The sequence below is a fragment of the Phocoena sinus genome, chromosome 8 (assembly GCF_008692025.1).
Source record: "Phocoena sinus isolate mPhoSin1 chromosome 8, mPhoSin1.pri, whole genome shotgun sequence".
Classification (NCBI taxonomy): Eukaryota; Metazoa; Chordata; class Mammalia; order Artiodactyla; family Phocoenidae; genus Phocoena; species Phocoena sinus.
The window spans coordinates 61,341,584-61,355,053 of NC_045770.1; the positions used below are offsets into that span (position 1 = coordinate 61,341,584).

The following is a 13,470-nucleotide window of genomic DNA, read 5'->3' on the forward strand; positions in this document are numbered from 1 at the left end:
CTCCCACACCTTACCCTCATCCAGTGTGGGAAAAGTCCAGCAGGTTATCTGAGGCCTCACCTGTGCTGGAGCTGAACAAACAGCAAAATCAGGCTGCTATGGTGGGGAAGGCAGGTCGTGCCAGGAGAAGGGGGGAGGGGGGCGGTTGACAACATTCCCGCTGACCTCAGGCTTAAATCCTCCTTCAGTGTCTCATCCCTTATAAACTCAGTGCTAGCTGGACCAGGTTCTCTCCAAAAGACTGATTGGCTAAGACTCTCTGAATTCCCCATAAACTCAGGCCTCATCCCCAGTCTAATGTTCTCTTTGATAACTCCCACCTCTGACAGCTACTGCTGGAGGCCAGAGAATGGAATTCCAGGTCATATCAGAGTTTCTTTGGAATGGAGAAGAATGACCTCAAGCAGGGCTGAACCATTAGAGGAGTTAAGTCCGGCCCGAGGAACCCAGCGCAGGCCTGCGCAGGCCCCCTTCAGTTTTGCTCCCGCTGCACTCGGGTGCTCCAGCCCTCTTCCAGCCCCCTCCCGTGGGAAGCTGACGCCCTACACAGGCTGCTCCACCTGCGCTGAGAACAAACAGGGAGCGTCAGTGTGTCGGGTGAGGGTGGGCGCTGCCTGGAGACCGCAGAGAAAGCCAGCCGCCTCCTCCCGGGTTATGCCTGTGCTGGTCTGTGAACCGAACCATACCCACTCCTGTTTATCCCAGGCAGTTCTCACCGCTACCCCGGCCGCCCCTCGACCCCCACGTCACTCTTCGTCCAGGCAGCCCTTTCTCCCTGCCAGGGTTCCCCGGGGGGAAATGCTGCCCCTTCCCCATCCTTGCCCGCTGAGAAGGGTTCCTTGAGGGCTTCGGGTGGAAGCGTGGGTACTAGGCCTGAGGTAAGAGGTGAGGATGCGGGAGCTACCCCAGCCCCGAGGCGAGGAGCTGCAGGGGACTACCAGAGATGATGTCGCGGTCACTGCGGCCACTGCGGCAAAGTAGGGAACCCGTGGCGCTCCGCGCGGGCTAAGGCATCAGCGCTGCTGCCAGGGATCCCAGCATGCGGCCCCGTCTCCACGTTCCCCGACCCACCAGGAAAAGATGCTAGACCCCGCGGCAGCCGGGCTCTACCCCGTCCCTCTTACGCTCCCCCCTTGCCCAACCTCTCCATCCGCTCCTACCTAACCTCTCCCCAACCCTCGCCAACACACACACACACACACACACACGGAGGCTCCCGAGAATTCTCCGGAACCGGGACGCTGGCGAAGGGGAGTGGGCGGGAAGGAAATCTCTTAAGAGAAGACCGGAGAGATCTAGGAAGGGCGCGAGGACAGTCGTGGGGGTCGGGGGTGGGGGGACGAGTAAGTCCGGAGCAGGAGAGGGGGGCGGAGAGTCACCTGGCAGGACCGAGGCGGACCCGAGCCTGGGAGGGAGGCGAGCCGAGGCGGGGCGAGGAGAGGAGGAGAGGAGGAGCGGAGGGGCGGGGGCCGGGGTTGGGGGCGGGAACCAGGCGGGGCGGGAGCCTCAGCCGGAATCTCCGCTGGAGCAGGTGGAGCCGCTGCGGGGAGCCGGCCTGGCCGAGCGCAGGGGGCGGCGGATGGGCCGGGGCCATGGAGCTGCTGAAGCCGAACCGGAGCGTGCCGGGATACGGACCCGGGCCGGCGGCTTCCCTGTGCCGCCCGGGGGGCCCCCTCCTCAACGGCAGCGGCACCGGCAACCTCAGCTGTGAGCCCCCGCGCATCCGCGGAGCCGGGACACGAGGTGGGTGCCTCCCTGAGCCCCGTCCACGAGCTCCTTCTCCCTGCACCCCGCAACACTCACAGAGGCCCCCACTGCTTCCCCAAACGCCCACGCTGTCCCTTCATAGTATACTCCGTCTGTCCCCAAACAGCTCCCCCGACGCATGTGTCCCCCACAGCTCATAAAACTCCATTGCAGCTTCACACTACCTGGTCAGAGCCCCTTCACACCCTGGTCCCCTGACCACCCCCAGAGCTCCTGATCACCCCTAACACACAGCCGCCTCCTAGACAGAGACGGTGGGAAGACAAGGACCTCCTCCAGCCAATCCTCCCAGGTCTCTCCTTTCCTTTTGCAGCCAGTTCACGGAGCCACAGTGGGGAAGGAAAGAAAGGAAGGAAGGCAAGATTGGGGGAAAGAAGGGGTCTGGTTGGGGAAGGGGCACTCTGGAAGACCCGAATGGGAAGTTAGCGTTATAATTTCCTGTGTCCCCCACCCAACCCCCTGCCTTCCCAAAAGAGGTCCTCTAACCTGAATTATTAGGCTGGACATTGGACTGAGGGGCTGCTCTCTAGAGCTGCCTGTCTCCATTTCCTCAGATCCCCTTGCCTCCCAAGTTGGAGTTTTTCTCAAGGGTCTTTACCCTCCCTCTTTCGCTGTCTCCAGGTCCCTTGCAAGCCCCTCTCCAGCCTGCCTCTCCTTAGGTTTCAGCCTCCTAGAGCCTGGCTGCCCCATTCATCATCCCACCCCTTTGTGCCACCTTCTCCCCCTCACCACCAGACTGCTTCCACTCAGCCAGTCCCCAAAGTGACTTTCGTTCCTCCCATCAGCCAACATCCACATTTTCTCAACGACCCAGCTCAAGTCTTATTTTTCCCCTTCCTATACCTTTTCTTTCCTTACATGGTTACTGGACACCTGCTATTATAGTCTCTGGGTTAGGTGCCGGGTACACAGGGCTGAACTAGACCCAGTCTGGACTGTCATCTCCAGTGCAAGCGGGAGACAAAAACCAATGGGAAAATCACAGTCAGCACTGGAATTCCCACAAGAGGGACCAAACTCTGGGCACCCAAAGGAGATGGGGTCTGAAAACCTCACAGAGGGAACCTTGAATCTGTAGTTCAGTAGGCAGAAAAGGAAGAAGTGGGATTCCAGGAGAGGGAACAGTGTTAAGCAGAAGGAAATTATTCCAAGCTTTAGAAGGGAAAATGGGAATAAACTGCAATTCAAGTATTTATTTTCCCCCATAAAATATTGCATGCATTCCCAGACCAGTTGTCACACACTCTCTCATTGTTACACCCAGATTCTTTCACTTGACAAATATTTATGGAGCCAGAGATTTTGCTAAGCACTAAGGACAGGAGTAGAACAAAACTGACACAGCTCCTACTTCACGGAGCTCACAGTTCAGTGGGGGAGAAGGACAAGTAAGCAGAGAATTGTCGTACAGAGTGGGAAGTGCCTTGAGAGGGATGTGGGAACACAGAAGAGGAGCACCTCTATCTAGCCTAGCCTAGGCTTAGGAATCAGAGTTGGCCTCCTGAGGAGGTGAAGGCTAAATTGAAATAAAAATTAAAAAGCTGAGGGAAAGCCAGCCAAGTGAAGGGGCAGAAAAAGCAAAAAGCATCTCGAGCAGAGGACCAGTATGTGTGAACAGCCAGAGTTTAAGTCCATGGCCCTTTTGTTCAGTGTGTCATAGTTTCTGTGTGCCTGAGACATGTACCATAAGAGAGGAATAATGAACACTCAAGATGAAGACCAGCCTAAAGGGTTTCCAGAGAGCCTTATGGACCTTGTCTAAGGAGTATGGATTTCATCCTGAGGGCAATGGGAATTACTGAAAGGTTCAGTAGTACTGCCAGGATTAGTTCTGTATTAAAGAGGGTGGATTGGAGGACAATCCAATGGAGAGAGGAGCATCCTTTAGAAGGCTATTATATTACATTGGTCCTGATGAAAGATGATGCTGGCGTAGACTAAGCTACTGGCAATGGGGATGGAGAGAATTGGGTGGATTTGACCGGCACTTCTGGAAGTGAAATCAACAGAACTTGATGATTTATTAGAAATGGAGAGGGAGGAAGAGGTCAAGGGATGACATCTAGGTTTCTGGCTTAGACAATTGGATGGATGTTGGTGCTGTATAATGAGGATAACAAAGGAACAGAAACAGGTTTGAAGGAGATTATGCATTCAATTTGGAACCCACTGAGTTTAGATGCTGGTAAAATATCCAGGTGGAGTTACCCAGTAAGCTGTTGCATCCAAGGGTCTGGAACATAGGGGAGAGGTATGAGCTAGAAATACAAACTTGAAAGGTGTTTGTCTAGAGGTGGTAACGGAAGCCATGAGAATAGATTAAATCATACCGAGATTGTGTCAGATGGGAAAAAAAAGAGGTCCTGGGACAGGACCCTGAGGAAGACCAATTTAAAAAAAAAATTATTTATCTATTTATTTTTATACAGCAGGTTCTTATTAGTTATCCATTTTATACATATTAGCATATATATGTCAATCCCAATCTCCCAGCTTATCCCACCACCACCCAGCCCCGCTTTCCCCCTTTCATGTCCATACATTTGTTCTCTACATCTGTGTCTCTATTTCTGCCTTGCAAACTGGTTCATCTGTACCATTTTTCTAGATTCCACGTTGATATATAATACTTGTTTTTCTCTTTCTGACTTACTTCACTCTGTATGACAGTCTCTAGGTCCATCCACATCTCTACAAATGACCCAATTTTGTTCCTTTTTATGGCTGAGTAATATTCCATTGTATATATATATATATATATATATATATATATACCACATCTTCTTTATCCATTCATCTGTCGATGGGCATTTAGGTTGCTTCCATGTCCTGGCTATTGTAAATAGTGCTGCTATGAACATTGGGGTGCATGTGTCTTTTTGAATTATGGTTTTCTCTGGGTATATGCGCAGGAGTGGGATTGCTGGGTCATATGGTTAGTTCTGGTTTTAATTTTTTAAGGAACCTCTATACTGTTCTCCATAGTGGCTGTATCAGTTTACATTCCCACCAACAGTGCAAGAGGGTTCCCTTTTCTCCACACCCTCTCCAGCATTTGTTGTTTGTAGATTCTCTGATGATGCCCATTCTAACCGGTGTGAGGTGATACCTCATTGTAGTGTTTTTTTGTTTGTTTTTGTTTTGTTTTGTTTTTGCGGTACGCGGGCCTCTCACTGTTGTGGCCTCTCCCGTTGCGGAGCACAGGCTCCGGACACACAGGCTCAGCAGCCGTGGCTCACAGGCCCAGCCGCTCCACGGCATGTGGGATCTTCCCGGACCGGGGCACAAACCTGCGTCCCCTGCATCGGCAGGCGGACTCTCAACCACTGCGCCACCAGGGAAGCCCCTCATCATAGTTTGATTTGCATTTCTCTAATAGTTAGTGATGTTGAGCATCTTTTCGTGTGTCTCTTGACCATCTGCATGGGAAGACCCATTTTTAAAAGCCAAGCAGAGGAAGGAGAGTCCATGAAGTAGATCTAGGTGAGACCATCAGAGAGACAAGAAGGCAAGGAAAAAAGAAAGTTTCAAGCAGAGTGGGAGAAGTGATGTCAAATGCTGCCCATATAAGTCAGATAAGGTCATAACAGCATCCTTCCGATTCAATAACAAGGAAGTCTTAGGAGGAGCTGTGGGTGTTAGGGGGTGGCTACAGTTGGTAGAAGTTTGGGCCATGGGGGAGGGGTTATAAGAAGTGAACCAAGGTGTGCAGATAAAACTTTCCAGAAGTTTGGTAGGGAGGGAGAGAGAGACGAAGAGAAAACAGAATAGTGCTAGAAATAACATGGGGCCGAGGAGGATAACATGGGGTTGAGGAAGGGTGTGTGTGCGTGTGCGTGTGTGTGAGTGCACACGCTCACTCATGCATAGTTTGTCTTTTGAGTGTGTATGTGTTGTAGAGATAAGGCCATTTTAAAAATGTTTTTGGGGAACGGGCCGAGAGAGAAAGGTTGAAGTGCAGAAGATAGCAGCGCTAGCTAATAGAGTAAGGGACCTTGAGAAAGCAGAATGTGAAGTGATTCAGAGCTCAAGTCATCTAGACGTTGCTGCCCACACACATTTGGATGTGACACCTGGCAGTCAGAAGCTACCCACAGAGACTCTGTTAGCCACACTCACTCAGCTGTTACCCCGACAGACGCATCTTACCCAGGCTCACTCCAGTGTTACCGATAGAAATATGGATGTTACTCACATTATTCTGATATAATCCACATAGACTTGAACGTTACCCATGTTCACTCAGATGCTACCCACAGAAAAGCAGGTGTCACCCACACTCACTTTAATATTGCCCACTGTCATTCAGACATTACTCACCCATCAAACACACTCGCTTTTGTTTTATTATTATCCACGTACAATCAAATATTACCCATGCTCACTTAAGTAACCCTTCTCCAGGCATTACCCATAAAGTCATAGATATTACTCTTACACATTCAGATATTACCCGCAAAGACTCAGATACTACCTATGTTCGCCCAGGCGCTCAGTTATTTTACTCAATTAGATTAACATCTTAATCTGTTAATATCTCATGTTCACACTCACTTAAACATTGCCCACGTACACTTGCATATTACTTCTGCTCAATCAGCTATGATCACCGTCAGCTGGATATTCCCCTATTCACATACAGACCTCTGAATGTAACCCACGCTTCCTGAAGATGTTACTTACAAAATGAGACGTTATCTGCAGACCCTGGCTCATTCAGATGTTACAACACTTACTCAGATATTGCCTAAACTTACAGGCAACCCACACTCAATCAGATACTACCTACAGACACGTAGCTGTTACCCTTCTCCAGATATTGCCTACAGAAATATGTGTTACTCTCACCCACCCAGGTATCAGCTCCAAGACTAAAGTATTACCCAATGCTCACTCTGATCTTACCTACATACACACCCTGCATATTATTTCTGCCCCCTCCGTTAGAATCCATTAACATGTGGATGTCCCCATCACCCAGCTGTTACCCACAATCAGCTAGATGCCATATCCATGCTCACCACAGACGCATGCGTACTACTTTGATGCCTGAGTGATGGGTGACCAGATCCAGCACACCAGTGAGTGACAGGATTCGAGGCATCAGCAGCTTCAGTGTTCTGTGGAACCCTTTCTTAGAAAAGCCCGTTTTTGTTTCATGTCGCGTCATCTGGATTTTTGTACCCACACCTCTCTGCCATCATCTGGACAGAACACATGCAGATCCTCTAGACCCCAGAAGCAGAGCTGAGCTGTCCCAGTCTTCTGAGTCCCCGGTCTGATTTCTGCTCTCCTCTCATCCCCAGCAGAAGGATGCCCACAGATAGGCTGTCAAGGCACTAGTGGCTGTACCCCAGGAGGTACATCTCCCATTCTGCCACCCCTGAAGCCACTGTGGTCATTCATATGCCACCACACAAACATACATGGATGCATACACACACACACACACACACAGAGTTTCCCCTGTTCTTAACATTCTGCATTAGTGTAGTACCTTTGTTACAATTGATGAGCCAATATTGATACACTATTAACTAATTTCCATAGTTTACATTAGGGTTCACTCTTTGTGTTGTATGTTCTATGGGTTTTCAGAAATGTATAATGACATTTATGCACCATTACAGTACCATATAGAATAGTTTCACTGCCCTAAAAGTCCCCTGTGCTCCAACGATTTATCCTTCCCTGCCTTTTCCAAGATCCCTAGCTCTAAGATTGCTTTTACTTAGCCTTTTCACATCTCCTAACTGTTCAACAGCAAAGACCTAGAGAGATGGTGATGGCTGGAAATAAAGTAACAGCTGGAAGTGCCCAGTTAAACAGCAAAACATTGTACAGTTGCTGGTCATTTTTACTGGGACTTTGTCCTCTAGTTTTCAGAGGTCCCCACACAGATTGGGAACTTCATAATAGAGGGCCTAGCCCCATCTTTCAGCTACACCACAATTAGCCAAGTTCAAGGATACACACGAGATCCATTAGCCAGATGAATGAATGAGAAATGTGCTTTTCACAGTTTAGAGTGCCGTACAAACTTGAGATGTGGTTGTTGAATCAAGAACTAGTTGAAGAGAGGGACTTCCCCGGTGGTCCAGTGGTTAGGACTCAGCGCCATCACTGCCAGGGCCCGGGTTCGATCCCTGGTTGGGAACTGAGATCCTTCAAGCCCCGTGGCATGGCCAAAAAAAAAAAAAAAAACTAGTTGAAGAGAAACATTCAGAGGACAGAGGAAGAAGTGTTAGAGAAGATAGAACTAGAGAAATTAAGGGGTAGGGGGAGAGAGGCGGAGAGGGGCAATAGACTGGGGGGAGACATAGAGTGTGAGATAGACCACCTGCTCTATTCTTCTGGGTCCAAGGACCTCTGACAGAGATCCCCCTCCCAAAGTTCTTTATTTCCCCCTACACACACACACATACACCTCAAATTGTCACACATAAACCGTCCATAAGCCTTCCCTGCAGAGAGGGGCCCAGCTTCTAAATGAGACACAGGTGGTTTGTATATAATAGTAAAAGTAACACATCCAAAATCACAGCCTGTCACTTGCCCCGTCCCCTCCACCAACAAAATCCTCCAACATGGGTCTCTAAAGAGACAGAGGCAGCAAGGAGAGCGCATGCTGGAGCCTTAGAAGCACAGAGGTGAAAGATGGACAATGAGGGACAGAGCAGGTGCATTTATGTGGAGAGTGACAGAGATCCATTTAAGATTCATCAGTAAGCAGGTGTTAACAGCTCCTGTGCAGGGGACATTATGCCGAATGTTAGGGACATGCTGGAGAACATGATGGGCATTGCCCTTGTGCTCAAGAGCTCATAGTCTAGTGGTGGAGATAGAAAATGAACAGAATAATACAGTGAGAAATGACATGGTAGAGTATCGAGGGGAATAGCACCATGAATGACAGAGAAGGGAGGAAGTGATAGAAGGCAAAGCATTTTAGAGATCTAGAGACTGGCTTCTATTCTGAATCGGCTCCTAACTTAACTGGGTGCTCTGAACAAGTAATAGCACTGCTGAGTTCAGTTAGGGGATCTCTTGTAAGTAGCACTTACTCGAAGTCTACAACAACTTCTGAATAAGTACAAGCTATTGTTATGAGAAAACAGTTTAATTTGGGAGCTCTGGCCAAAGTCAGCCAAGGTATGGGGCTATGAAAAAGGGCCCTGCAGCTCTGGGCCCTTCCCTCCCCCCAACTTGGCAGGCTCTGTCCCTGCCCTCTCTCCCTCCAAGCTCCAGTCTCCCTCATGCTGAGGCCATGGGTGACTGGGTCCAGTTTAATTTAATTCTATTCAATTTTGTCTGGGTTTGCTTGGCTGTGATATGGAAGCCCAATGATGAATCCTTCTCCCAACAGGCAATGACAAAAATGAATGGGGTCAGCCCTTTGTCTAGCCCAGCAACACTACATGTCCCTCCCGTGAGCTCCCAGAGCACTCTGTGTATTCCTCAACCTCGCTCCTTATCACACCATGTGACAATTATCTGTTTATACATCTGAGTTTCCCTCTAGACTGTGAGCTCTCCCATGAGAGCTCACAGGGCATTTGCCATGTCCTCTGTCCCCAGGGCCTGGTATAAAGGGAGTCCTCTGTAAATGCTTGTGGAGTGAGAATGAATGTTTATAGATAATTAAAATATAAGGCGGAAAGTAAAAACGGTTCTAACAGATGTGAAGGGAACATGCGTGGTCAGAGGAAGGAGAGATTAGCTCCAAATAAGGTGTCCAGAAAGGCCTAACAGAGGAGGGGGCAGTCTGTCTGAGTCTTGAAAGACAATGGTGAATAGAAATTTACCAGATAACAGAAAACAAGTTTGTTGTTAAAAGTCATTAATCGGGGGGAGGTATTAATAGTGGGGGGGGGGGATGGGCAGTGAAAGAGCATTTTAGGCTGAGAAACCGACATGAGCAAAGGAGAGAATCATGGGTGCACACGTTGCCTTCCAGAAACTGAGTCATCCGGTGCCTTAAGTTGGGTGCATTGCAGGGAGGAAGTGGGAGGAGGAAGAGGGCAGTTCTGGGAGAATCTGGATGACAAGCTAAAGGGTTGCAGACAGGTGAGAGTAGCTGAAGGGTCTTTTTGTTTGTTTGTTTTGTTGTCGTTTTTTTAAGACAATAAAGACATGCTCGGACCTGCGTTTCAAAAGATAGTGGGTGGTCAACTGGGTCGAATGCTGCCGGAGGTCAAGTAGAATAAGCTGAGAAGAGACCTTTGGGTTTAGCAGTTAAAGCTCAGTAACCTTGAGAAGTGTGCAAACAGTAATGGGGGAACAGGTCACTGGGTTGTAACAGATTGAGGGGTGAATGAAAAGATGGAAATAATCTTTTCGAGAAGTTTGGCTGCAAAGAGAAGGAAGGATTTGGAACAAAGCTTGAGAAGGGACAGGCTTTCTTAAGGAAGAGTAGAGTTAGGCCACTTTAACTAGGCCTCCAGGGGTTAGAAGGGTAAAGGATTCAAGTTCACCATTTACTGAGTGGGTCGTTGGGGTTGGGGGCGGGGGCGGGGATTTGGAAAGCAGGGGATCTGGCTGGGTAGTGGGGGTTGGAGGACTGGGGATAAGTGAAATTGGAGAGCCGGGCTGAGTGGGGGCCAGGACTCCCACTGCCACCTCCCCTTTTTCCTACCCAGAATTGGAGCTGGCCATTAGGGTCACCCTCTACTCTGTGATCTTTCTGATGAGTGTCGGAGGAAATGTGCTCATCATCGTGGTCCTGGGACTCAGCCGCCGTCTGAGGACCGTCACCAACGCCTTCCTGCTCTCCCTGGCTGTCAGCGACCTCCTGCTGGCCGTGGCTTGCATGCCCTTCACCCTCCTGCCCAATCTCATGGGCACATTTATCTTTGGCACAGTCGTCTGCAAGGCGGTTTCCTACTTCATGGGTAGGTGAACAACCGACCGGCCTCCCTTGCCCCTCTCCTCTTCTAAAGTCGTTGCCGGATGTAGGGGGTCTTTCTCCGTCAGCGGGTATGGAAGTCACACTGGTGAGTGTGTAGTACAAGTTTCCTAGGTGACCCCTTCCTCTTCCCTTGCTAGGCGTGTCTGTGAGCGTGTCCACGCTAAGCCTCGTGGCCATCGCCCTGGAGCGGTACAGCGCCATCTGCCGACCACTGCAGGCGCGTGTGTGGCAGACGCGCTCACACGCGGCTAGAGTGATCGTAGCCACGTGGATGCTGTCCGGACTGCTCATGGTGCCCTACCCGGTGTACACTGCCGTGCAGCCAGCGGGACCTCGCGTGCTGCAATGCATGCATCGGTGGCCCAGTGCGCGAGTTCGCCAAACCTGGTGAGGGTCCCTATAACCCATTCCTGGGAATTCCCTCCTCCATCTCCATCAGATACTCACGACCATTACCCAGAATCTCCCTCCAGCTGCTCTAACAATTATTACTACAATTGCCTTTCCCACCACCCTGGGATTCCCATTCGGGGCTTCTCCCCAGTTCTCTAACCCTTCCCGGCCACATACCCAAATCCTACTTCTACCTCTGGGGCCTGGTCACCAGCCCTAGAAACATCAACCCTTGCGTCTTCCTCCATCTGTGATTATAGCTGGACAGAGACCCGCGCGATTGGTCTGTGCTCTGTCTCCAGGTCGGTACTGCTGCTTCTGCTCTTGTTTTTCGTGCCGGGGGTGGTTATGGCGGTGGCCTACGGGCTTATCTCCCGCGAGCTCTATTTAGGGCTTCGCTTTGACGGTGACAGTGACAGCGAGAGCCAGAGCCGGGTCGGAAGTCAAGGAGGACTGCCCGGTGGGACCGGACGAGGTGGGTGAAATCCAGGAGGGGCGGGACTTTGGGAAGAGGCGGGACATAAAGTGGGTGGGGCGGAAAGGTGTGTGAGTAGGAAGAGAGACTGGAAATGGGGGGGTTGGGGGGAGACCAATGGGGATTTGGAGAGCTCAGCCTTCTGTTCTGACCGCCCACCGTCTGTGCTCAGGTCCTGCCCACGCGAATGGGCGTTGCGGGTCGGAGACCCGGCTGGCTGGCGAGGACGGCGATGGCTGTTACGTGCAGCTTCCGCGCTCCCGGCCTGTACTGGAGCTGTCCGCGCTGACCGGACCCGCGCCTGGGCCAGGATCCTGCACCCGGCCGGCCCAAGCCAAGCTGTTAGCTAAGAAGCGCGTGGTTCGGATGTTACTGGTGATCGTTGTGCTTTTTTTCCTGTGTTGGTTGCCAGTGTACAGCGCCAACACGTGGCGCGCCTTCGACGGCCCCGGTGCACATCGCGCCCTTTCGGGTGCGCCCATCTCCTTCATCCACTTGCTAAGCTACGCCTCTGCCTGTGTCAACCCCCTGGTCTACTGCTTCATGCACCGTCGCTTTCGCCAGGCCTGCCTCGACACCTGCGCCCGCTGCTGTCCTCGGCCTCCGCGAGCTCGCCCCAGGCCTCTACCGGACGAGGATCCTCCCACCCCCTCCATCGCCTCACTGTCCAGACTGAGCTACACCACCATCAGCACGCTGGGACCTGGCTGAGGGGTGGAGCGGGAGTGGGAGCTGAGGCAGGACAGACGGACTGGCCCCATCCAGACACACGAGAGACGCAGACCAACGGACACAAGAGACTGACTAACCCCAATGCACAGGAAAAGGTGGCTTACCCCACACAGGAAAGAAGGCACTTGATGTGGGACTGAGCCTGGCACACAGAGACATGGCACTGACCTTGGACATACAGACACAGCGTCCCTAGCTGTGGACTATCTCTACACTGTGGAAACTCTGACAGGGGCTGACTTGCCTCTCACACATATAGTAATGGCATTGAATCTTTTAGGGCTCTGGAGCCTGGCACAGGAATGACTCCTGAGATGCTCCAGGCTGTCCCCAGTTTGACCTCACCGTGCCCTTCACCAATCAGTGCTGCAAACACCAACCTGCCTAATCTCACACTTCCCAGACCAACAAGCTGTTTTGCACTGAAAAGTCCTTTCATTCCTTTCCAGTTAAATACTATAGTCCTTCCCCTCCTCCATTACCCAACTTTTTCAAGAAATAATAAATGACTTGGCTTCCCCCTTAATTTCCTTTTTGGACTTTTTTGGGGCACGCGTGGAGGCACAGGATTTTGTAGAGTCCTCTCCATCAGGTCCCTCCCCCTGCTGTTCACTCCTGTGCATGACCCCCTGCCAAAAAGCCCGTGGTCTGAGTCTAGATGAGGCTGTGTAAATTCTCTCCGAGTGGTCAACCTGGACCCACCTCACACCACAGTCGTATGCAGTAGCTGGGAATGGAGGTGGGGCTGGGAGGTGGGACATCCATGACACATAATGATTCCTGAGCACATTGTCCTAAAGTGGTACCATTGTTAAGGTGCTGTATTAATAGATGCTTATTAAAATTTTAATGAAAAGAGGAAGCAGTGTATGATAAGACTCAGTTTATTCAATGTGTATTTGAAACACCATGGGTCAGAACATGACAGGTATACAGAATTAATTAGAGTAGGGACTTTTTAATGCACTCTTCCCCATGGAAACACCCTTACTGGCCAGCAGCAAGGAGGAGAGGTAGCGTAGGGAGACAGGGGCCTGGACCTGAATAGGAGTCCCAGAGCCCAGCCTCCCTCTTGACTATAAGACTGATCCAGCCCCAGAGAGGGACGGAGACAGCAATACCACCCCTCCACACACATAATGACAAACAGGAAGAACAGATGACCTCACCAAGGGGACATACATAAATAAACAGA

The 13,470-nt window shown here is 50.9% G+C and overlaps 1 protein-coding gene across 5 annotated transcripts; it reads left to right on the plus strand.

The window, feature by feature from the left end:
- The first annotated feature begins 1,496 nt into the window (after nt 1-1,496).
- On the plus strand, nt 1,497-13,137 carry CCKBR (cholecystokinin B receptor). Of its 5 annotated transcripts, none has more exons than XM_032641768.1 (5): nt 1,497-1,743; nt 10,407-10,658; nt 10,813-11,062; nt 11,329-11,543; nt 11,716-13,137. In XM_032641768.1, exons 1-5 carry the CDS (start codon nt 1,593-1,595, stop codon nt 12,252-12,254), a joined length of 1,407 nt encoding a protein of 468 aa, XP_032497659.1. In that variant the 5' UTR covers nt 1,497-1,592; the 3' UTR covers nt 12,255-13,137. The 5 variants fall into 5 exon arrangements, with proteins under 5 accessions (XP_032497659.1, XP_032497660.1, XP_032497663.1 ...); XM_032641769.1 differs by having other exon boundaries at nt 1,506-1,743; nt 11,371-11,543; XM_032641770.1 differs by having other exon boundaries at nt 1,524-1,743; nt 11,482-11,543.
- The last annotated feature ends 333 nt before the right edge of the window (nt 13,138-13,470 follow it).

Coding starts and splice junctions, on each gene's coding strand:
- CCKBR (XM_032641768.1), top strand. CDS start 1,593: ATGGAGCTGCTGAAGCCGAACCGGAGCGTGCCGGGATACGGACCCGGG. Junction 1,744..10,406: donor CCGCGGAGCCGGGACACGAG/GTGGGTGCCTCC, acceptor TTTCCTACCCAG/AATTGGAGCTGGCCATTAGG. Junction 11,544..11,715: donor GCCCGGTGGGACCGGACGAG/GTGGGTGAAATC, acceptor GTCTGTGCTCAG/GTCCTGCCCACGCGAATGGG.